We start from the raw sequence: 23261 nt of genomic DNA, 5'->3' as shown, positions 1-23261 counted from the left end.
AGCGATTTTCAAAACCAAGGACGTCCATGTCAGAAACGACCAAATGCAACCCATTTGGTCGTGGGAGGAGCCAGCATCTGTAATGCACTGGTTCCCCTGACATGCCAGGACACCAACCAGGCACCCTGGGGGCACTGCAGTGGACTTCATAAATTGCTCCCCGGTACATAGCTCCCTTACTTTGTGTGCTGAGCCCCCGCAAACACCCCCAAAACCCACTACCCACAACTGTACACCACTACCATAGCCCTTACGAGTGAAGGGAGGCACCTAGATTTGGGTACAGTGGGTTTCTGGTGGGTTTTGTAGGGCTCGCTGTTTCCTCCACCAACGTAACAGGTGGGGGGGGGGGGGTGCTGGGTCCGCCTGTCTGAAGTGCATTCACCCACTAAAACTGCTCCAGAGACCTGCACACTGCTGTCACGGACCTGAGTATGACATCTGAGGCTGGCACGACATATTTTTAAATATGTTTTTTGAGGGTGGGAGGGGGTTAGTGACCACTGGGGGAGTAAGGGGGGGTCACCCCTGATTTCCTCCAGTTGTCATCTGGTCATTTAGGGCACCTTTTTGTGCCTTCGTTGTAATAAAAACAGGACCAGGTGAAAACGTCCATGTGTTTGTCAGGGACGTCCTTGTTTTTTTTTTATTATGGGTCAAGGACGTCCAAGTGTTAGGCACACCCAAGTCCCGCCTTTGCTACACCTCCAACACGCCCCCTTGAACTTTGGCCATCCCTGCGGCAGAGTGCAGTTGGGGACGTCCAAAATCGACTTTCGATTATACCGATTTGGACGTCCCTGGGAGAAAGACATCCATCTTCCGTTTTATGTCGAAAGATGGACGTCCTTCTCTTTCGAAAATGAGCCCATATGTGTTTCCCTGCATGAGTGGAGTTCACTTACACATGCATAGATTACAAATTACTGGTACTTGAATAATCTAGTCACCAACATTTACACCTGCATAGTAGGCTTAATTTCTGCCACTTATTTTAAAGACAAATAGGCACCTATGCCACTTTTTAAAATAGTACTTGCCTCTTAAATTAGACACTTTCTTATAAAACTTCCTTCTTAATGGAAAGACATCCACTTTAGGATATGGGTTTCGACTTAGGCTAAGAAATAAAAATACGTGAGCAATATGTAAGCGCCAGGGCTGGTGTTTTTCATAAACTCTGGCTGCAGTGTGTAAAGTTATATCTGGATATTCAATGCCACCTGATATCCAGATAAAAGCAAAGGTAGTCAAATGGGGTGGACCACAGCAGCAAAAGAGCATGGAAGAAGCCCCGGAGATCGGGATGTTTGGCCCTTCCACCAAAGAAGTGTTCTACTGACAGCTGTTTTACTGTCCTAAAGGGCCCTTTTATTAAGGCACGTAGGTGCCTACACGTGTCCAATATGCACATCGGAAAATATTTTGTATTTTCTACTGCGTGGCGCTAACCAGGTGGTAATTGGCAGTGTATGTACACTGATGATTATCACCCAGTTATCGCATGAGACCTTACCGCCAAGTCAATGGGTGCTGGTAAGGTCTCAGACCCAAAATGGAAGCATGATAATTTTTATTTTGCCACACATCCATTTTCGGCCAAAAAAAAATAGGCCTTCTTTGCAGGCATGCTGAAAAATGGACCTGCGTGCGTCCAAAACACTACACTAGCGCAGGTGATTTTTCAGCACACTTTAATAAAAGGACCCTGATGTTAGCTGGATACTGGTGCAGATTATCAACAGTCTCCATCTTGGCACTATCCAGAGGCACTATCCAGACAGTACCGAGACAGTCTGTGGGGATTTTCAGCAATGTTATCAAGATAATGCTGTTAAAATTTCTTGTATGGCCTCAGTTAATGCTGCTTATTCAGGTAGCAGATGTTGCTACCTGGATAAGTAGATTTGAATATCAGGCCCATTCTCTCTAATAATTGTCTTTGGACCTCATAAAATACGTTTCCTTATCTTTTTACAGAAGTATCCTCCTCGAAAAGACTTTGTAAGGGCTGTATCTCTTCAGACAGGCTACCTAATCAAGGCTAGTGGACCCAGTAGTTGCATCCTCTATTATTTGACTCAAGTGGATCCCAGAGGTAAGTAATATAGAGATGTATTGTCAAAGCACTTAGACTTACAAAGTTATGTAAAGGGGCATTTTTAATATGACGTCTAAGTGGGACTTTGGATGTTTTGCGCTAAACATCCCAAATCCGAATAGGAAATATAGCCATTTTCAAAACAACAAGACATCTAGCTTTTTTTTTTTTTTTTTTTTCAAAAATGGCCACATGCTAGATGGTTTTGTGTTCTGTGCATTTATCTTTTTAGACCATTTTCAAAAAAAGGTCCAAGTGCAAAATACACAAAATCAAGCCATTGGGACGTAGGTAGAGCCAGCAATCAGACATCCCAGGAGAGCAATGGGGCACCCTAGGGGCACTTCTGTGGACTTCATATAAAAGCTCCCAGGTACATATCTCACCAGTACCCCCTTATCTTGTCTACTGAGCCCTCCAAAACCCACAAAAAAACCCACCAACAACAACAACTGCCATAGCCCAGATAAGTTCAAATTGGGTAAATGTGATTATATGAAAAACAGTAAGGATAAACGCTGTAGATAGAAATAATAATAACAAAACAAAGGAGGTTTTCTGACTAATGAGGAGCCTGCACCATATTCTCTTGTAGCAGAAAGCTACTTATATGTGACATGAGGCAGTCTGTTATTCACGAGAACTAATCATCCATAGTGAAAGCAGAGCTTCTGAAGTCTTTCCTCCATTTAACCAGAAACTTGGAGAGATCGATCTTGCTATAGTTACGATTGCAGATAATTCTAGTGGCAAGTACCATTGGTTGAAATTAATAGATAAACGTCTGCAAAATAGGTTTCAAAAATACTGATTTGGACGTTTTGAGAAGAAATTTGTTTGGGATAGGCATCATCCCAGTAGAGACAAATAGGGAGGCAGCTGAATCCGCATGAGTTAATACCAGAAGCATTAACATGAGGAATAGTGAATTACCTGATTAAGAGGTCCTTTTACAAAGGCGCACTGAAAAATGGCCTGCGGTAGTGAAGGCACGGGTTTTGGGCGCACGCAGAATCATTTTTCAGTGCACCTGTAAAAAAAGCCCTTTTTTGCCAAAAATGGATGTGCGGCAAAATCAAAATTGCCATGTTTCCAGTTTGGGTCTGAGACCTTACCGCCAGCCATAGACCTAGCAGTAAAGAATTTGGGCAGTAATGACCTACACATGTCAGATGCCACTTGGCTCGCGTCTGCTACCCGCACCAGAAAATAAAAAAATATTCCTCAGACGTGTGTAGTGGACACACGCCAAAATTTAAATTACTGCGGTAACCGGGCGGTAACACCAATTTGGCACGCGTTGGGCACGCATAGGCAGCTACACGGCTTAGTAAAAGGAGCCCTAAGAACAATTGGTTTTGATTTCTGAGGCTAACTTCTGCTACTCAGAGTAGCAACGGATAGCGTGATACTGCAGTGGCGGCAGTCAGATCCCCGATCCATCCATCGCACAACAGCAGCACCTAACAATCAGATTCATGATCTACACTGGGCCAGAATTAACTGTGTAATGAATGACTAGAAGCAAGGGAGGAGAGGGTTAACAATGAGAAAAACAAGCCTAGTGGTGAATAAACGTTTATGGCACCATAGTCCCAGTTCCAACTGAACCAGAAGTTCAAAACAGCAGGAGGAAGCTGTGCGTTAAAAAAAATGAGGGGTAGTATTTGGAATATTCGACTAACAGATGGAGATGTTCTAGACTGATGCTGTGCACCTGCTGCTTCACTTTGTTATTTTATCCATTACTAGCTCCTTTGCAAAAAAAACCCAAAAAAACAGTGATTACTTTGTTTAAATGAACAGGATAAAATGACTCTGATGATTGCAGTTCCCACTTCAAATATAGCATGTAAGAATACCAGGAAGGTAAAGGCATGCCATTTCAAGGAAACATTTGTTTAGATTCATCTAGACCTGTAAATAGTATGTATCTTCATTAACTGAATGCTGTGCTTGTATACTACGAGTAGGCTTTTCTTGGCAGTGTTATAACCCAAGGCAGTTACAGCACTTTGGTGAATCCACGAAGGTTGTTATCAGCATTGAAATATAGCATACAAGCAACACCTGGTGTTCCTAGTGGATCTTTTTTTTTTCAGATCTGCATTAAATCACTGTGCTTCGCACAGATCACAGTAATATCACTGCCACTTGACCTGAAAAAAATTTACGACCTTATCAACTGGAGAGCGTTTTTGATTTTTGAAGAGACTGTGATGGTCACAATCTAAGTTTTGGTACCTGGAGCAATGGAGGGTTAATGACTTGCCCAGCGTCACAAGGAGCTGTAGTGTGAAATGAACCCAGTTCCCCAGGATCTCAGTCTGCTGCACTAGCCATTAGGCTAGTGCTCTACTCATGCTAATGTTACCATTAGCACGTGGCCATAAAAAAAAAAATTAGTGCATGAGCACTTATCGCCACCCATTTTGTAGGCAGTAAGAGTTCACATGCTAATTCTGGGCTAATCAGTCCGTGGTAATATAGATGCGCTAACTGATTAGTACTGAAATGCCTACTCCCTGGGCTGGCACGCCCCCTCCTCAGCAAAAATTTAAAAAATATTCTTTTGTGCACAGTTTACACACGCAAATGTCAAACTTACCACAGCATGCCTGAACACCGCCCACGACAAGCTTTTTTAAGCTGTGTTGCGTTAGTGCCTAATTCAGCTTAGCAAAATGGCCCATAAGTCTTCCATCAAAAAATCATTTAAAAAAATTAACCAAAATCTAATACTCAGGGAAACGATGACACAAAATGAGATTTTCTGGCAGTACAACCCTAATGTCTCACATTTTAGATGTCATCGCCTTTGATCGGGAGACACCTTTACAAATTATTTTAACATTTTAATAGTTATGGTCCATTTATTCTGATGTTAAAGTGCATCTGATGCATTCAAATTTTATTGATTATGGGTTTTTTTTCATGTTGACATTTGCATGGAGACAGTGTTTAATTTCATTTAGACGGTGGAACGTACTGTGGAACACTCCATGCCTGAACAAACAATTGCTTCTTTGATTTAAAATCAATAACAAGGAGTGCACCAATCACCTTCCCCAGGTCAGGCTTCAAAAGGCAGCTTTCTGTCACTCAAAACAACAAATAAATCATCATTCTTAAAGAGCTAAAAGCTAATCACATCCCACGATACATTTATTATAAGAAATTAATGAAGTGTTTGCACCTCAAAGTATACAACTATAAGAGATGTTCACTCTGCATTAGTAAATCATTTATCACTAATTGATCAGTTAAGCAGATATAATGATCAGTATGCCAACTAGTAAAAACAGCTAGAAGAAAACTGGTGTTAACTAGAATTGTTACCTCTAACCAATGCGGTGAAAGAGTTGTTTTTTTGTTTGTTTGCTGTGAATTGACAGCTAGACATACAGTATAGTATACAGCAGGGGCTTAGCCAGATCTCAGCAGGAAGGGGGTCCAGAGTCCGAGGTTGGGGGGGCACAGTTTACCCTGCCTCCCCCATCCGTCGACCCCCCCCCCCCCACTTTCAACCCCTCTGCCGCTGCCGACCCTCCCCTGTCACTGCCAAGTACCTTTGCTGGCGGGGGTCCCCAACCCCCGCCAGCCAAAGTCTTCGCTGATCTGTTCCTGTCAGTCCTGACTCTTGACATCCTGCGTGCACGTCCTGTATGTAGCCCCATGCAGGACGTGCATGCAGGACGTCAGGAGTCAGAACTGACAGAACAGATCAGTGAAGGCACCGGAGACTGGCGCTGAAGAAGACTTCAGCTGGCAGTGGGGGAGGGTTGGCGGTGGAGGGATGCTGGATCAAAAGTGGCGGAGGAGGGTCAGCAGTGGCAGGAGGAGGGATCGAAAGTGACGGGGGAGGGTTGGCAAGGGGGTTGAAAGTAGAGGGGCCTCTCCCCGTCCGTACATATCAGACTCTCACCGCCTAACACATACGTCTCCCGTGGATTTCCACTCCCTAAGTGCATCACTTTGCATTTCTTCACATTGAATTTTAATTGCCAAACCTTAGACCATTCTTCTAGCTTCCACAAATCCTTTTTCATGTTTTCCACTCCCTCCCAGGTGTCCACTCTGTTGCAAATCTTAGTATCGTCTGCAAAAAGGCAAACTTTATCTTCTAACCCTTCGGCAATATCACTCACAAATATATTGAACAGAATCGGCCCCAGCACCGATTCCTGAGGCACTCCACTACTCACCTTTCCCTCATCCGAGCAAATTCCATTAACCACCACCCTCTGGCATCTGTCCGTCAACCAGTTCCTAATCCTGTTCACCACGTCAGATCCTATCTTCAGCCTGTCCAGTTTATTTAAGAGCCTCCTGTGGGGAACCGTGTCAAAAGCTTTGCTGAAATTACTACTACTACTTAGCATTTCTATAGCGCTGCTAGGGTTACGCAGCGCAGTACAAGTTTAGCATGGGGAAGGACAGTCCCTGCTCAAGAGAGCTTACAATCTAAAGGTTACAAACTATGTAGTCAGTGTAGGTAACTTACAACTTAGGTAGTCAATGTAGGTAGCTTACAATCTAAAGGTTATAAACTATGTAGACAGTGGAGGTGACATGGATGGGGAAGGTGGTTAGGCGCCAAAAGCAAGGGAGAAGAGATGGGCTTTGAGTAAGGACTTGAAGATGGGCAGGGAGGGCGCATGGCGTATGGGCTCGGGAAGTCTGTTCCAGGCATAAGGTGATGCGAGGCATAAGCTTTGCTGAAATCTATGTAGATTACGTCTACAGCACGTCCCTGATTTAATTCTCCGGTCACCCAGTCAAAGAATTCAAGAATCGTTTGGCACGATTTCCCTTTGGTAAAATCATGTTGTCTCGGATCTTGCAACTTATTGGCTTCCAGGAAATTCACTATCCTTTCCTTCAGCATCGTTTCCATTACTTTTCCAATAACCGAAGTGAGGCTTACCAGCCTGTAGTTTCCAGCTTCTTCCCTATCATCACTTTTGTGAAGAGGGACCACCTCTGCCATTCCCCAATCCCACGGAACCTCTCCCATCTCCAAGGATTTATTAAACAAATCTTTAAGAGGACCCGCCAGAACCTCTCTGAGCTCCCTCAATATCCTGGGGTGGATCCCATCCAGTCCCATGGCTTTGTCCACCTTTAGATTTCCTAGTTGTTTATACACCCTTTCTTCCGTGAACGGTGCTATATCCACTCCATTCTCATATGTACTTTTGCCAGTCAATCGCGTCCTTCTCCAGGATTTTCTTCTGTGAAAACATAATAAAAGTATCTATTTAGCAAATTTGCTTTTTCTTCATCATTATCTACATAGCAGTTCGCAGCATCTTTCAGTCTCACAATTCTCTTTTTAGTCATTCTCCTTTCACTAATATACCTGAAGAAACTTTTGTCACCCTCCTTACATTTCTAGCCATTTGTTCTTCCGCTTGCGCTTTCGCCAGACGTATCTCTCTCTAGGCTTCTTTCAGTTTCTTCCAGTATTCCTCTCCGTGTTCCTCTTCTTGAGATTTTCTATATTTCTGGAACGCCAACTCTTTAGCCTTTATTTTCTCAGCCACTTCCTTGGAAAACCATATTGGTTTCCTTTTTCTCTTGCTTTTATTTACTCTCCTTACATAAAGGTTTATGGCCCTATTTATAGTTTCTTTCAGCCTGGACCACTCATTTTACATGGTACTACATACCATGTAAAATGTGTTTATCTTGTTGGGCAGACTGGATGGACCGTTCAGGTTATCTGCCGTCATTTACTATGTTACTATCGTTACTATGATATTAACATTTTAAAATTACTTGTAATGGTGTCTCTCCTGATCAGAGGTGATGACATCTAAAATATAACAGTGTACAGCCAGAAACATTTCATTCTATATCATTTGCAGGCTCATTTATGGGAATGCTCATATTTGAGATTTTTGAGCATTTTTTGTAATGGGAGCAATTTGCACTCTGCCATGGTTCATCCATGTGCACACAAATCTGAGCTTTTTGAGAAGAGGGTGCAGTATTTGCAGAAAGTACACCCTCTTTCAAAAGAGTGCACACTATTGATGACGTATGAAAAATAGGAATTTGCCACGGTAATTTTTAAACATGGCTGGACGCTGTCACGTTGAAGGTTAGTGAGCTCTTAGGCTACAGTCAGGTTAACGCTACCCACCAGGCCCAAAGGCATGGCAGGTCCCAACTGGCAGCAGGAGTATTGCCTGACTGAGGCAAGGCCAACGCAAGATCCCAGAAAGGCCCTGAGACTGGCCCAAGTAGAAAGAAAGGAATAACTACTACTACTACACATCATTTCTATAGCGCTACTAGTCATACGCAGTGCTTCACAATTGAACATGAAGAAGAGACAGTCCCTGCTCAAGAGAGCTTACAATCTAATTCAGGACAGACAGACAGGACAAATAAGGGATAAGGGTAGGACAAACAGATAGGACACATAAGGGACTATTGAAGAGAGGAAGACAAGATAAAGGTTACGAACAAATGAAAATAACCCAATGGAGACCCAGTGGAAGTCAACTAGAAGTTCAGGATCAAGGCTGTGGAAGCTGGAACAAGGCTGAAAGCTCAGGAGCTGTGCTGGAGACTCAGGAGCAAGGCTGAAGAAGCTGAAACAAGGCTGGAAGCTCAGGAGCTGTGCTGAAGACTCGGGAGCAAGGCTGCAAAAGTTGGAACAAGGCTGGAAGCACAGGAACTGTGGTGGAGACTCAGGAGCAAGGCATCAGCAACTCTCCACGACAAGACAGGGAGACCTGCTGTTAAGGCACCAGATAGGAAGCAGAGTCCTCCTAAAATACTACTGGGACCAGAAATGAAGTCTCCTCCTTGGCATCCCAGCTCTGCCACTGCTTGCCCTTTAAAAGTTCAGCCTTCAGTACGTGTGCACCTAGTAGCAGAAACACCAGCCAGCTCAGGATGGTAGTACTGTGGCCTCCCAGTGAGGTTCCCACCACACCAGGCAGCATAGCAGAGATGCGGCAGCCCATGCGAGACAGCCTGAGACCCGCAGGGGAGCCGAGGACCGACTCCAATGCCCTCTCCCAAGGCCAGAAGGTGAGTCACGGTGCGGAGCAAGACAGAGGCTGTGACACGTGCTAATGGCAACATTGGCACATGGCCATTAATGGGAAAAATAGAAAAGCAGGGTTTTTATGGCCGCAGTAAAAATGGCCTTAGAACACAGGGATGACCTGCAAAAGGGCGCACTTTTTTAGCTGTGTTAGGCGTGCGTTAGTGCCTAACACAGCTTAGTTCATGGAATGTAGCCAGAACTTGGGCATCCATTTCTCATGTAATTTAAAACAAGCGGTATGTAGGCAGATCCTGTTCTAAAATACATGTGAAATGGACATCTATATGTGACGTACAGAGTTGGACGTCCATATTCTGAGTCATTTTCTGCCCAATCTAACAGGAAAAAACCTGAAATTGGGTAGGGGGAGGTGTATGCCATCTGAAAGAAGGTGTCCTCTTTGAAATAATGCACATTCTTTGTGAAAACTGCACACTAGCAATGATGCTGTTCCCATAACACAAAAACTGAAGAAAAACATGAACAAAATGAAAATTCCCATATATGATGTAGCAAACTTCTTACAGCAGCTGGTTCCATAGTTAAAGCACAGTTAAAAAAAAAAAAAAAAAAAGTTAAAAATAGGGACACTATTGTGGTTACTAGTTAATCTTATATACAAGAGCAAAACTATCTCCAAACGGTTTACTTAACCACATGTACAAAAATATCTGAGGTGCGCTCGGAAGTATTTGTGGGATAAAGTCCTTTTTCTGTCACCATGTTTTGAATACAGAGACAGTTACTAATCACAGATGTGTGTTTGCTCCTAGGCTCTTTACCAAAATGGGTTGTGAATAAAGTCTCCCAGTTTGTGGCCCCAAAGGTAAGAAAACCTCTGTGTTCTTCTGCCATTTTTTATCAAATCATGGAAGAAATGTTTGGGCACAAACACAAAAGTATAAACACCTCTGCAACTAAATCCTCAATTTATTCTACACATTTCTTTGGCAAATGGGATGCATGTGAAAGTGATGGAGATACAGCTACTGAGATTCTGCATCACCACAAGTCAAATTGACGTACTCTTTAGCCAGACACAGCTAATCTTTGTTTAGTTTGGTGTTGCTATAATAATAATAGTTGTATGGCTTCTTATTTGGTGAACACCTGGTCTTTGATTTTTTTTTATATAGTTCTATTTGATTTAGACCAGCACAGAAGTCTGCTAATCATTCACAGATCTCAGGATTAAACATTAGCATATGACCATTAATAACAAAAAAAAAAGTCATTTTTATGGCTGTGGTGAAAATGGCCATAGCCTGTGGGAAAAACCTGCATAAAGGTGTGTTAAGGTAACTTTTTACCACAGTTTAATAAAAGCACCCCTAAGTTTCTTAAAGAGATGATTAACAACTATGAATTTACATAAAGCATAATGGTTTTCATGACAAATTAAGTCCCACATACAAAATAAGAAAACTCTGAATAAGAATTTAAGTTGCCTATGTCCTGATACTCAAAGCAATTTAAGCGGGCAGGACAGGAAGACAGTGAATATTGAATATAAGAATAAAGTTAAACTTAACTTTACACACTGGCTGGCCTTTATATTGTTATTTTAATATATTTATTCTGATGCTATCTTGCTTCCAAAATATATCTAAGCTAGATAAGGAGAAAAAAACTTTTCAGGTTATATATTTTTTCAACTGCTAATCTTTTGTCTTTTAGAGTGTTCTAACAATATGACCATTTTCACCATTTAAGACTGACTGGAAGACAGGGCACAGGGGGTAAGGAAAATAGAGAGACCTCTGTGGGCAGCAGTGACTAAAGGTCTCTCCTCGCTCACTCTTTTTTTCTAGCAGCAGAGGAGTTACCAGGGCAAACATCTGCCGAAGGAAACATTAAATTAGCACATCTGAACATTTGGACTGTGTAGGCACATGATAATGACTTAATCCTGCTCTGGGTATCATAATAATTTGAAGGTAAATTCAGAAAACACGAATTGGCTAAAGTGTGTCTCCAAAAACAGTTTCACTGCAGCTTTATAGAATTTAAGAAACCCTTTCCCCCTTCCCACTCTACTCTCACCAGAATTCGACCAGCCTTGTTCCTTACAGCCCTTCCTATGTCCACTTTTTCATTATGGGAAATCAAGAAACATTCTAAGGTTCTGCCGTCCTTTGACTGTACACAGAGGAGTGGGGGGGGGGGGGGATAAACTGCTAAAACCTTGCATAGAAATCTTTTAAAGCAGAAAAATATAGAACATCAAGGTAAAACAGGAGTGAAAGAAAAGTATTTTCTTCTTCTTTGGAATTTCCTTTTCTGCAGACCAAAACCATTGAGCTGAAATTTCTATGAAGTAATATCCCAAGCCAGTAAAATAAACAAACAGAAGATGACTGGAGTCAGACATCTGCTTTACAACCCCTGTACATAATGTATTGTTGTAGAACTATTTTATGAAAATCAATATTGTTGTTAGTTCCTGCCTCGTTAAATGAATGCTTGGCAGAGCTTTCAAAGGCTTCTGTTAGTTTAAGAATAGGAATCTGCACCTTAATAATACAACATTGTGCCATAAAGGGTGCAAATACCAATCTGAGATTAGCAAAATAAACACTGACAAGCAACTTGAATTTCTGAATGAGGGTTAGGTTTGCGATATTTAAACTAACTCCAAGCTGCCTCAGTAAAGAACAGTAAAGTAGAGTGGATATTGTTTGTATTGTGGCAGTCCAGTAGAACAAGAAACCCTAGGCACCGGCAAGTATCATAAAGCAGTGGCTCTCAACACAGTCCTTAGGGTACACACAGCCAGTCGGATGTTCAGGATATCCACAGTCAATAAACATGAGACAGATTTGCATACAGAGGAAACAGTTCTTGCAAATTTACTTCATGTGGATTATCCTGAAAGCCCAACTGGTTGAGTGTGCCCCAAGGACTGGTTGAGAACAGCTGTCGTAAAGGACCCATGGGCCACTTCCATTATCGCCTCACTTCCACACTAGAATGAATTTTGAAGTGGGATGCTAGAGGAAGAGATACCACTGCCTAATCACCTCCCATGTAATCAATCTGAGTCTAAATTTGGTATCAAAATGTTAACACCAACTTCAGCAATAAGCCATAATATACAGGACTTATGCTGTTCTAGGTAAGGTGATGGTCACAAAGCTTCAACAGCCAGCATAAACTATTCCCAAGTAAATACTTTACCAGTAGATTCTCAATTCTTAATCCAACTCTTCTTTAATGTAGCAATTCAGTTGCTTGGAAATAATTGTTGCTTTCTGAAAACAGAGGTCCCGATGATCAATTTCCCTAAGCTGTTCCAAACAGCGCTATAAAATTAGTACCACAACAGCGAAGGGAAATAAAGCCACTATGATTGTTGCTAATAGCGTGCAAATGTATGCACACTATTAGCATCGATCATGGGGGTAGTTCTGCGGTAAGATTGTGCCTGGACATGTGCCCAAGGTACAAACCCCCTCCCCCCAGACACAGACAGCTAGAGGGCTGGAGGTCCGGTAGACCTAGTGCTCCCCAACCCTCCGGAAAGAAGCCCTTCTGGCCCCCTGGTGATTTAGTACCCCCCCAACCCCTTGTACCTTGAAGCGCTGCCTCCAAAATAGTGGAGCCCTGCCCTGCCCAGTGCATACCCTTATATAGTAACAAAGCCTCGCACAGTGTATCCCAGGATGCACTGGGCACGGCGGCGTCATTTTGGAAGGAGCAGTGGAAGGAGGAGGGAGTACTTCTCTCTCCTCCATCTTCAAGGTACGGGGGGATTTTGGGGGCCATTAGACCACCAGGGTGGCTGGAGGGCTGGAGGTCCACTGGACCTCCAGCCCTCTAGCCCTCTCTGTCCAGGAGGGGTTGGGAGGCTTCTATCCAGGGTAGAATGGGGGGCCTTCAAGCATGCAGATGCATGCTATACAGGACTCCCCATTCCTCCCCAACCCTAATGTCAGCTCCAAGCTGGTATAGGGTTTGCCGCAGCAGTGCCCTTGTTTGGCACGCTGCCCGCTGAGTATTGGGAAGGAATAGTTGATGCTACTTGTACTCAAAGGAGAAAATGTGGAAAAGTCATTTGGGAAAATGGAAAAGAATTTTGATGGAATCACAGTTAATTAAGGAGGGATCAGCCCCTAGAACAGTTACTGATCGCAAAGGTATGCTAGCAAGACTGGGACTCTATCACAGCCCCTAGAAAGAGAGGGGGAGGGCTGGCCCTGGCCCAGAACTAAAAGCCAATAGGGAAAGCTCACAAGGAGTAAATCTCAGGAAGTTGCAAAACTAAAGGGAAAGTAGCCCTAGTAAACAGTGCTATTTATACACAGACAATGCAACTGAATAAAAATAATACTCATACTAAATATACATAATAATGTACCCTGCTACAGTGAATATGGGGGCAGAACAGGATTCACATATAATATATGAGTTGAACAAGTCTGAAGATTATGATCACTTTCACCCGAAGGTTTAAAGGCCAAGTTAGATCTCTATATTTGAGTGAAGATTTATTATTATATCTGAAGTAGAGGAGTGTGGTAGCCGTGTTAGTCCACTCTTAAGGTTATCAATAGAAATCAAACAAAATAAAACATGGAAAAGAAAATAAGATGATACCTTTTTTATTGGACATAATGCATTTCTTGATTAGCTTTCGAAGGTTGTCCTTCTTCGTCAGATCCGAAATAAGCAAATGTGCTAGCTGACAGTGTATATAAGTGAAAACCTTCAAGCATTACTATGACAGTCTGACAGGGTGAGAGGATGGGGGTGGGTTGGAGGTATGCATGGGGACATCAAAGCATATCATTGATATTCTAACAGGATGGGTGTGGATAGGTGAGGGGTGGGGTGATCAACAGAGAAATACAGCTTTATGGTTTATAATGGGCTAGGAACCCCAGATCCTTGTTAAGTCCTTTCTGTTGGGTGTTAAAATATTCAATCATTCTGACTTCAAATGTCTTACGTTCTTGTATGGTTTTAAAGTTACCTTTCAGGATTCTCACTGTGAAGTCACTGGTACAGTGTCCTGGTCCTGTAATATGCTGACCAACAGGGGTGGGAGCCCTACTGGCACCAGTATTGTTCATGTGATGTCTATGTAAATTGAATCTTGTCTTAAGCATCTGGCCTGTTTCTCCAATATAGCATCCTTCGTTACATTTTTTACACTGAATGATATACAGTGGGGGAAATAAGTATTTGATCCCTTGCTGATTTTGTAAGTTTGCCCACTGACAAAGACATGAGCAGCCCATAATTGAAGGGTAGGTTATTGGTAACAGTGAGAGATAGCACATCACAAATTAAATCCGGAAAATCACATTGTGGAAAGTATATGAATTTATTTGCATTCTGCAGAGGGAAATAAGTATTTGATCCCCCACCAACCAGTAAGAGATCTGGCCCCTACAGACCAGGTAGATGCTCCAAATCAACTCGTTACCTGCATGACAGACAGCTGTCGGCAATGGTCACCTGTATGAAAGACACCTGTCCACAGACTCAGTGAATCAGTCAGACTCTAACCTCTACAAAATGGCCAAGAGCAAGGAGCTGTCTAAGGATGTCAGGGACAAGATCATACACCTGCACAAGGCTGGAATGGGCTACAAAACCATCAGTAAGACGCTGGGCGAGAAGGAGACAACTGTTGGTGCCATAGTAAGAAAATGGAAGAAGTACAAAATGACTGTCAATCGACAAAGATCTGGGGCTCCACGCAAAATCTCACCTCGTGGGGTATCCTTGATCATGAGGAAGGTTAGAAATCAGCCTTTCAACTACAAGGGGGGAACTTGTCAATGATCTCAAGGCAGCTGGGACCACTGTCACCACGAAAACCATTGGTAACACATTACGACATAACGGATTGCAATCCTGCAGTGCCCGCAAGGTCCCCCTGCTCCGGAAGGCACATGTGACGGCCCGTCTGAAGTTTGCCAGTGAACACCTGGATGATGCCGAGAGTGATTGGGAGAAGGTGCTGTGGTCAGATGAGACAAAAATTGAGCTCTTTGGCATGAACTCAACTCGCCGTGTTTGGAGGAAGAGAAATGCTGCCTATGACCCAAAGAACACCGTCCCCACTGTCAAGCATGGAGGTGGAAATGTTATGTTTTGGGGGTGTTTCTCTGCTAAGGGCACAGGACTATTCACCGCATCAATGGGAGAATGGATGGGGCCATGTACCGTACAATTCTGAGTGACAACCTCCTTCCCTCCGCCAGGGCCTTAAAAATGGGTCGTGGCTGGGTCTTCCAGCACGACAATGACCCAAAACATACAGCCAAGGCAACAAAGGAGTGGCTCAGGAAGAAGCACATTAGGGTCATGGAGTGGCCTAGCCAGTCACCAGACCTTAATCCCATTGAAAACTTATGGAGGGAGCTGAAGCTGCGAGTTGCCAAGCGACAGCCCAGAACTCTTAATGATTTAGAGATGATCTGCAAAGAGGAGTGGACCAAAATTCCTCCTGACATGTGTGCAAACCTCATCATCAACTACAGAAGACGTCTGACCACTGTGCTTGCCAACAAGGGTTTTGCCACCAAGTATTAGGTCTTGTTTGCCAGAGGGATTAAATACTTATTTCCCTCTGCAGAATGCAAATAAATTCATATACTTTCCACAATGTGATTTTCCGGATTTAATTTGTGATGTGCTATCTCTCACTGTTACCAATAACCTACCCTTCAATTATGGGCTGCTCATGTCTTTGTCAGTGGGCAAACTTACAAAATCAGCAAGGGATCAAATACTTATTTCCCCCACTGTATACCACATTGGAAGATGAGCAAGTGAAAGATCCCTTTATGTTATTATATCTGGAAAGTATTTCATTGCTTTAAAAGTTGAAAAGTGCATTTTGTTAACATGGTACAAAGGTATGATGTGCTGAAGGACTTTATGGTTGGTGTGTGTGTCTGAGTGGATGGGGAAACAATCAGGATTGACTGAGTGAATGAATGGATGGGTGCTGAATGAATGAGTGGACCAACAGATGATGAGTGGCAGGGGGCATAGGTATGGCTATGGGGTGGCACAGGGTGAGTGGATATCAGCAGTTCTGCCTTGTGCACCACTTTGGGTAGTCAATTGTTGACTGGGGAAGTGCAGATGAAGAACTTGCAAAAAAAATACATTTGAGGCAAAATTGGTTCTGATACAGACGTGGCTCAACCTATCTTACATATTTTTCAGGCTATGAAAAAAATATATAAAGCTGGTTTGAAGTACACAGAATGGAAGCGGAAGCACAACCCTGAGTTCAAGCCCTGGTTGTACCCAGAGCAAAATACACTGCCAAGCGTTGATCTAGCTGAGCTAGCAATACAGCACGCACATGAATTGGAGAACATTGATGAAAGTGGTGTGTCTGAAGAAAAAATGCATATCAGTGATGAGGAAGATGGATACTCTAAGGAAGCATAATGGAAGCCAGTTCTGACTGCCTTTGTTCCTACAAGCATCCGAATTGTATTTCCTTTTCAGTATCATTACCTCTTTGCCAGTCATCTTCAGCCCGCCCTTGTCACGTTTCTATACTCATTCACTCCCCTCGGTGTTATGCACAGTCCAAGCTGTTTTCCTTCCTCATCTTGCATTCTTTCTCTTACTTTGGTGTCCAATGTTTTTGAGTCTTATGTACTAACCTGTAAAACTGTTCACAAGCTAGCATCTATTAGCTACAGAAGGCAAGTGAGCTCCTGCCTAATCTGCACGACTCCGTTGATAAATATCACAGAATGTTTACTTGCATTTCCAGGGCTGGGAACTTCTGGCCTCATGTATGAAAGAACATTTCTTTTGCAAAAGTGGCTTTGTACATTAAACAGTGTCAAAATGCTCGCAGACACACAAAAATATCAGTGATGCCGGTGCTGTCATGCTATTCAATACGGGAAACCCCTTTTGTGAAAAGTTTTGCCTTGTATTAAACTTCCATGCAAAGCTCACTTTACATGACAATTTATTTAAATTTCTTATTAATGAGCTGTTGCTATGCAAATGCATGCAGAAAACCTTTTTAATGAGATGTTTTACAAATGGAAGAGCATGAAAAAAAGCTTCACAGGCTCATTTTTAGAAAATGATATAATTATAATTATAGTTCAAGGGCTTTACTTATTTTTGTGAGACAAATAAAAGGTAAGGGTGATTGTAATACATTTGATACACTGCCTTTCTGTGGTGCAACCAAAACAGATCACTTAAATAGCACATTGGACCAAATCAAAGGTACCCATACTCATCTCCCAGGACCTCATACCATTGTGGGCTAGCAGTCTTCTAACCCCTGCCCAACATCAACGCAGAGTAAAAATGTCCAAACCTAGACCCCCCCCCCCCCCAACCTTTTCATGCCTAACCCCTCTTTTAAAAAATCTGGGGAATCCCACACATGCCAAGTTATCCAGTTCCAGGCTGGAGATTTTGAGATAGTTCTGGATTTCTAACCACCCCCATCTTGGTGCATTATGGGACTTGCAGCACTGATTTCAATGGGCAGAATTAAACACTACAAATCCCACACTGCTTTGGGATGTAAGTTCAAAACCAAGACTGTCTCAATGTCTTGGAACTGGGCCACTTGGCATCTCTGGAATCCTCACTTCCCCTGACCTCCTCTGAGGCACTGACTATAGATGCCAAGTTACCCAGTTCCAGGCTGGAGACTTTTTGGCCAGTCCTGGTTTGGAACTTACACCCCAAAGCAGTGTGGGATTTGTAGTGCCTGATCTTGCCCGTTGAAATCAGTGCCGTAGATTCCATAATGCACCAGGATGTGATGGTCAGAAATCCAGGACTGTCCAAAAATCTCTAGCCTGGATGTGGGTAACTTGGCATCTCTGCCGACTCAACAAACTGATGTTAGAAGTGTTGCCTTATGGCCATCTTGAGCAATGATGTCTTCTGGCATTGTTGTGGGGCTGCTCTGAGATCCCTGCCACTGATTCTGATAAGTCAGGGCTTCAGGAAAAGTTGAAGGTGGGGAGATCCCAGATTTTGTTTTTGAAAGGGGTGGGGCTTGGGTTGGTACACTTTTATCCTAAGTGATGATAGGGCAGGGGTTAGAAGGGCCAAGATACCTTTGATTTGAGTTAGCATGCCCTCTCATTTTAAGCCACTGTTATACAAATAGGACTTTTGAGGGGGGGGGGGGGGTAGGGGTGTCCAACAAGTATAACTACAGCACTTGGGCTGTAATTTTCTTTCCTTTTTTTTCACAACAAAAAGTTTCGTTAATGAGCTGCTTTGCATTAATTTGCATCACAACAAACAGCTCATTAATGAGAAATCTTTCCTATGAAGCTACAATGCTGCTCCTTTAGTGAAACATTTTGCAAAATGGGGTTCCTCATGTTAAATACTGCAAAAACACAGGCATTTGATGTTTTTGCTTGCCTGTCAGTTTCTTGGCATTTTTTAACACATGAAGGGCTCCTTTTACAAAACCATGCTAGCGATTCTGGCAAAGCAAATGCGACAAAGCCCATATGAAATGAATGGGCTTCGTTGCATTTGCAGGCTGGAATCGCTAGCGCGGTTTTGTAAAAGGAACTCGTAGTTCCTTATGTAAAGAAATTTGTCAATTTAGTGCATGAGGCTGTTGGGGACCAGTTTTACCAAACTGCACCAAAGCGTGGCCTTAGCGTGTCCTTACATGGGTCATTCTCAAATGCTAAGGGCATTTTTACCACCAGGGTAAAATGACCTATTTTTCACTATTAATGACCACAAACTAATTTTTCCATTAGCGCACGACCCCCTACTGCCACCCATTATGTAGGCGGTAAGGGCTGAGGCACTAATCAGTTAGTGTGCAGCAATGAAGTTATGCTGATTAGCGCAGAACACGCCCACTCCCCACCCCCAGACTCAGCCCAATATTGTCTCTTTATTCTATTAAAATGCACGCACAAATTAGGGGCATGCCTAAATTTACGCATGCAATTGTGGGTGATTTTTATAGAAGCAGGGGGAAAGTGCATTACATCTTGGTGCCTAACTTTTGCCACCCTTTATAGAATTGCCCCCTTTGCCCCAAAACAAAAATTAATGATAATAATAAAAAGAACAATGAAAAAATCCCAAAAAAAGACTTGGGAAACTAAAGAAAACAAAATGTGTTGCCCTGCACAGTCCTAGCAAATACCCAGAAAATGACACTGAATATCCAGGTGTAAATTAACCATTGTGATTGGTATGCTGACTGCCAATGGGTGAATAATGGGTAGTCCATTTCAGCCATCTTGTGTTTTACCATCCCCAGAGCTGCCAAGTTGCTCTGTTCCAGAAGGGACTTTGTGGCCAGACTGGGGTTACCAACTAGATCCGCATTCATCTGACAGGGTTGATCCAGTCCTGGGCATACAGGGACTTGTGATTCTGATTTCCCCCAACAGATTCCCTATGAAAAGCAAAGCTATAAGTCCCTGCATGCATTGAGGTACGCTCAGGACTAGATAAACCCTGTTGGGTGAATCTGGATCTAGTTGGCAACCCTATGCCAGTCCTGGTTTTGAACTTACATCCCCCAAACAGTTTGGTATTATAATCCCTGAATCTACCCGTTGAAATTGGTGCTCCAGGTCCCATATCACGATGGGGGATGCCAGAAATCCAGGACTGACATAACATCTCCCTGCTGGAACTGAACTTCGCAGCTCCACAACCCAGCTACACTTGCCTTTCTTCTTCTGAATAAATATTGAGTTCTCTGACCCTCCACTGTGAATCCAAATTTCCCCAAGTCTTCTTCAGTATCTGAAAAGAATATCTAGTCCCCTCTGCTCTTCATTCCACTAATACTTCCCCTTTAACCTTCCTCTTGCATTGCAAAACCTCTTTGCTCTCTAATCTCACTTCTGTAATGAGGTCTGAGGAGATGCTGAGTATTATCTGGAGGACAGTTAACAGTTAATGAAATAGCAAGCCTGCTCAAAAACCACAAATAAAATTGCCTCCTTCCAAACATAGTCATTCTGGGCAGCAACAGAAGAGAGCAAAGAACTGCACCGCACCGATAAAGTTCTTTATTTTTAAAAATGTTTGAAATTAATTAATGTTGCTTAGCAATGTATATTTGTTAGTGCACATTCAGTTTGTTCCTGAACCTGAAAAGAATGGAATGCCTGCTAAATTGATTTAATGCATTAACCTACGAATTAATGTGTGTTAAGTCAATTGGTGCACATTTAAAAGCTCTAATGTGCTTTAAAACAATTGTAGTAAAAGGAATGTGTGAAATGAAGTGAAAAAATGTCTGAAAATAGGGGTGGGGAAGCCCAAATGATTGAAAAACAAACCAAAAACTGTTGCTCTGTGCACATCCCTAGTACTGTTTTACTTCTGACAATCAGTTGCATAGCCAGACTTTGAATCTTGAAATGCCATTGAGCAAAAACTGACCATATGCAGGGGGGGGGGGGGGGGGGCAATGAAGACGTGGCCCATGGAAGGTGCTGCTGACTGCCAGGTTGCTGGTGGAGGACCTCTTGTACTGGTGGGGCTTGCCACAGTTTGGGGCCTGACCCCAAGGATGGGAGTCTAGCCCTCCCCCACCTTCCATGGCTATGCCATTGATTGTGACAGAGGGACGAGTGCACACATACTCATATCCCACAGCTGAAAAAAATGGTTCTATCATGAACCAAAGGTTCTGGATTTCCATCCTTGAAGGAGATTCATTCTTTAGTATGGAGAATGAATCTCCTTCCACCCATCAAGGTATAAAATCCAGTATTATTCTTCTTGAGCTTTTTTTTTCCCCCCTTTTATTCTGATATCAAGAGGAGTTGATGAATGGTGAACTATGTTCTCACACTGTGTGATCAAAACAGTATTTTGCAAAATTACCATGTGTTTTCATAATTGTTCTTAGAAATGTAGCTTCATAGGAAAGGCATTATCTCTGCCACCATCTATATTTCTGAAGTTGATTAACTAAAGCATGATAATCCAAGCTAGAGGATAGGGAAAGGGGATGAGACTTGATATATCACCTTTCTGTGGTTAGAATTAAATCAGTTTGCAGATTATATACAGGTACTTATTTTGTATATGGGACAATGGAGGGTTAAGTGACTTGCCCAGTGACAAGCAGCTACAGATATTGTTGTAGGTGACTGTGTATTTTTATAGTCAATCAGTACCATTGAAAATAATCCATGTTAAAGAAAATATATGTTGCTGTACTTTAATGAATTAGCCTTAATGTGGTAACCACTGTACTACAGTTTTCCATAAAATAGAAAGAAAAAATGCAAAAATAATATATGGAGTTATAGAAAGTATTGTATGGAATAATTCTGGTTCTTTTAATGACAACATTGTTTCGAAACTGTAAATATTAGTGTGGTTGCTGTGTTAGTCTACTTGAATGTGTAGAAATAAAGGTTAATAAATAAAAATAACAACAAAAAAAGAAAAGAATATAAAGTGATACCTTTATATTAAGCTAACTTTTTAAAGACCTCTTTTGCTTAGCTTTTGGGAGCCAAAACCCTTCATCCTAGGCTAGTGAAAAGATCCACAGGGATCATCTTGATACTCTATGGTTTGCCTGTAAAGTGGCCATTTGGAGTGACAGAACAATATCTGGAGAAAATTGGAATCTTGACTTCAGATCTTATAAGTTCATGTACTACATCTTTCTTGTTGGTTCTCTAAAAAGTTATTACAATCTATACAAATTATTGAATATCATACACATCTTTTTTACTTGCGGATCAGTATACAGTAATCTTGATAATCAGTCTCATTATCCGTTATGCCCTTTGACAAAGTCCCATATTTCCTGATGGAGAAGAAAGAGTTCTAGACTGAGATGGCACCATGTCTAATGTTCTGTAATAGAATGAAATCTGTGGAGGGGCATAATCGAACGCAAACGCCTATCTCCATGGGCATCTATGTCCGAAAACGGGTACGTGAAGAGGCAGGACAGACCATATTTTCGAAAAAATGGACATTTTTCAGCTGGGCGTTTGTATTTTTTAGCGATAATGGAAACTAAAAACGCCCAGCTCAAAAACGTCTTAATCCAAGCCATTTGGTCGTGGGAGGGGCCACAATTCGTAGTACACTCACCCCCCTGACATGCCAGGACACCAACTGGGCACCCTAGAGGTCAGTGCGGTGGACTTCAGACAACGCTCCCACATGCACAGCTCCCTTACCACGGGCAGGGTCGCCAAGAGCCAGGGCCGCCCCCCCCCCCCCCACCTGAGGTCACCGCCCACCTGAAGTTGCCGGGCCCCCCCTCCACCTGCTACCGGGCCCGGAACTAACCTTAAGTCTCCTTTTTTCACTTTGCGCAAGCAGCAGCAGGGCAGACCTCTCCTCCTTCCGTCCGTGCCCCGCCCTCACGGACATTACATCAAGCGAGGGCGGGACACGAAAGGAAGGAGTGGCCTGCCCTGCTGCTGCTTGCGTGAAGTGAAAGAAGGAGACTTAAGGTTAGTTCCGGAGCGAGGCGGGCGGGCCACACTGCAGCGGTGGCGCCGGGCCCCCCCCCCCTGGAGGCCTGGGCCCGGGGACTTTTGTCCCCCCTGTCCCCCCCTCTCGACAGCCCTGACCACGGGTGCTGAGCACCCAACCCCCCTCCCCCAAAACCCACTACCCACAAATGTACAACAGTACCATAGCTCTTAGGGGTGAAGGGGGCACCTACATGTGGGCATAGTGGGTTTTGGAGGCCTCCCATTTACCAGCACAAGTGTTACAGGTGGGGGGGGGGCATGGGCCTGGGTCCACCTGGCTGAAGTGCACTGCGGTACCCACTAAAAGTGCTCCAGGGACCTGCATACACGCAGGCCTCTAGGACTTGTTGCTGCTATATAACATTGGCACACCAGTTGACACCTGAAGACTAGTCTCTCCAAAAACGTCCTTTATTGGAATAAGCACGCTTACTCACAGTTAACTGCAGATCAGAGGTTGTGCCCCACTGGCAACGAGTCTCCCTGGTACTGAGATTAGCAGTAGGTCAGAGTTGGCAGAATGCTGTACAATGCCCTCTTTCAGCCACATTCAAGGTAAGAACTAAGTTCTGTAACGTGGCTAACACGTGAAAGGGATCTAAAGACGTCGACACTTACTCTGACC

The 23261-nt window shown here is 43.2% G+C and overlaps 1 protein-coding gene across 1 annotated transcript in view; it reads left to right on the top strand.

The window, feature by feature from the left end:
• LOC115476345 (START domain-containing protein 10-like) overlaps positions 1–16583 on the top strand; it is a 74651-nt gene extending 58068 nt beyond the window's left edge. The window contains exons 4-6 of the mRNA XM_030212671.1: positions 1981–2098; positions 9941–9993; positions 16353–16583. Coding sequence (XP_030068531.1) covers positions 1981–2098; positions 9941–9993; positions 16353–16583 — 402 coding nt within the window. The remainder of the gene's footprint in view (positions 1–1980; positions 2099–9940; positions 9994–16352) is intronic.
• The last annotated feature ends 6678 nt before the right edge of the window (positions 16584–23261 follow it).

The sequence above is a fragment of the Microcaecilia unicolor genome, chromosome 8, assembly GCF_901765095.1.
Source record: "Microcaecilia unicolor chromosome 8, aMicUni1.1, whole genome shotgun sequence".
Lineage (NCBI taxonomy): Eukaryota > Metazoa > Chordata > Amphibia > Gymnophiona > Siphonopidae > Microcaecilia > Microcaecilia unicolor.
This window is presented reverse-complemented; position numbering and strand designations above follow the sequence as displayed.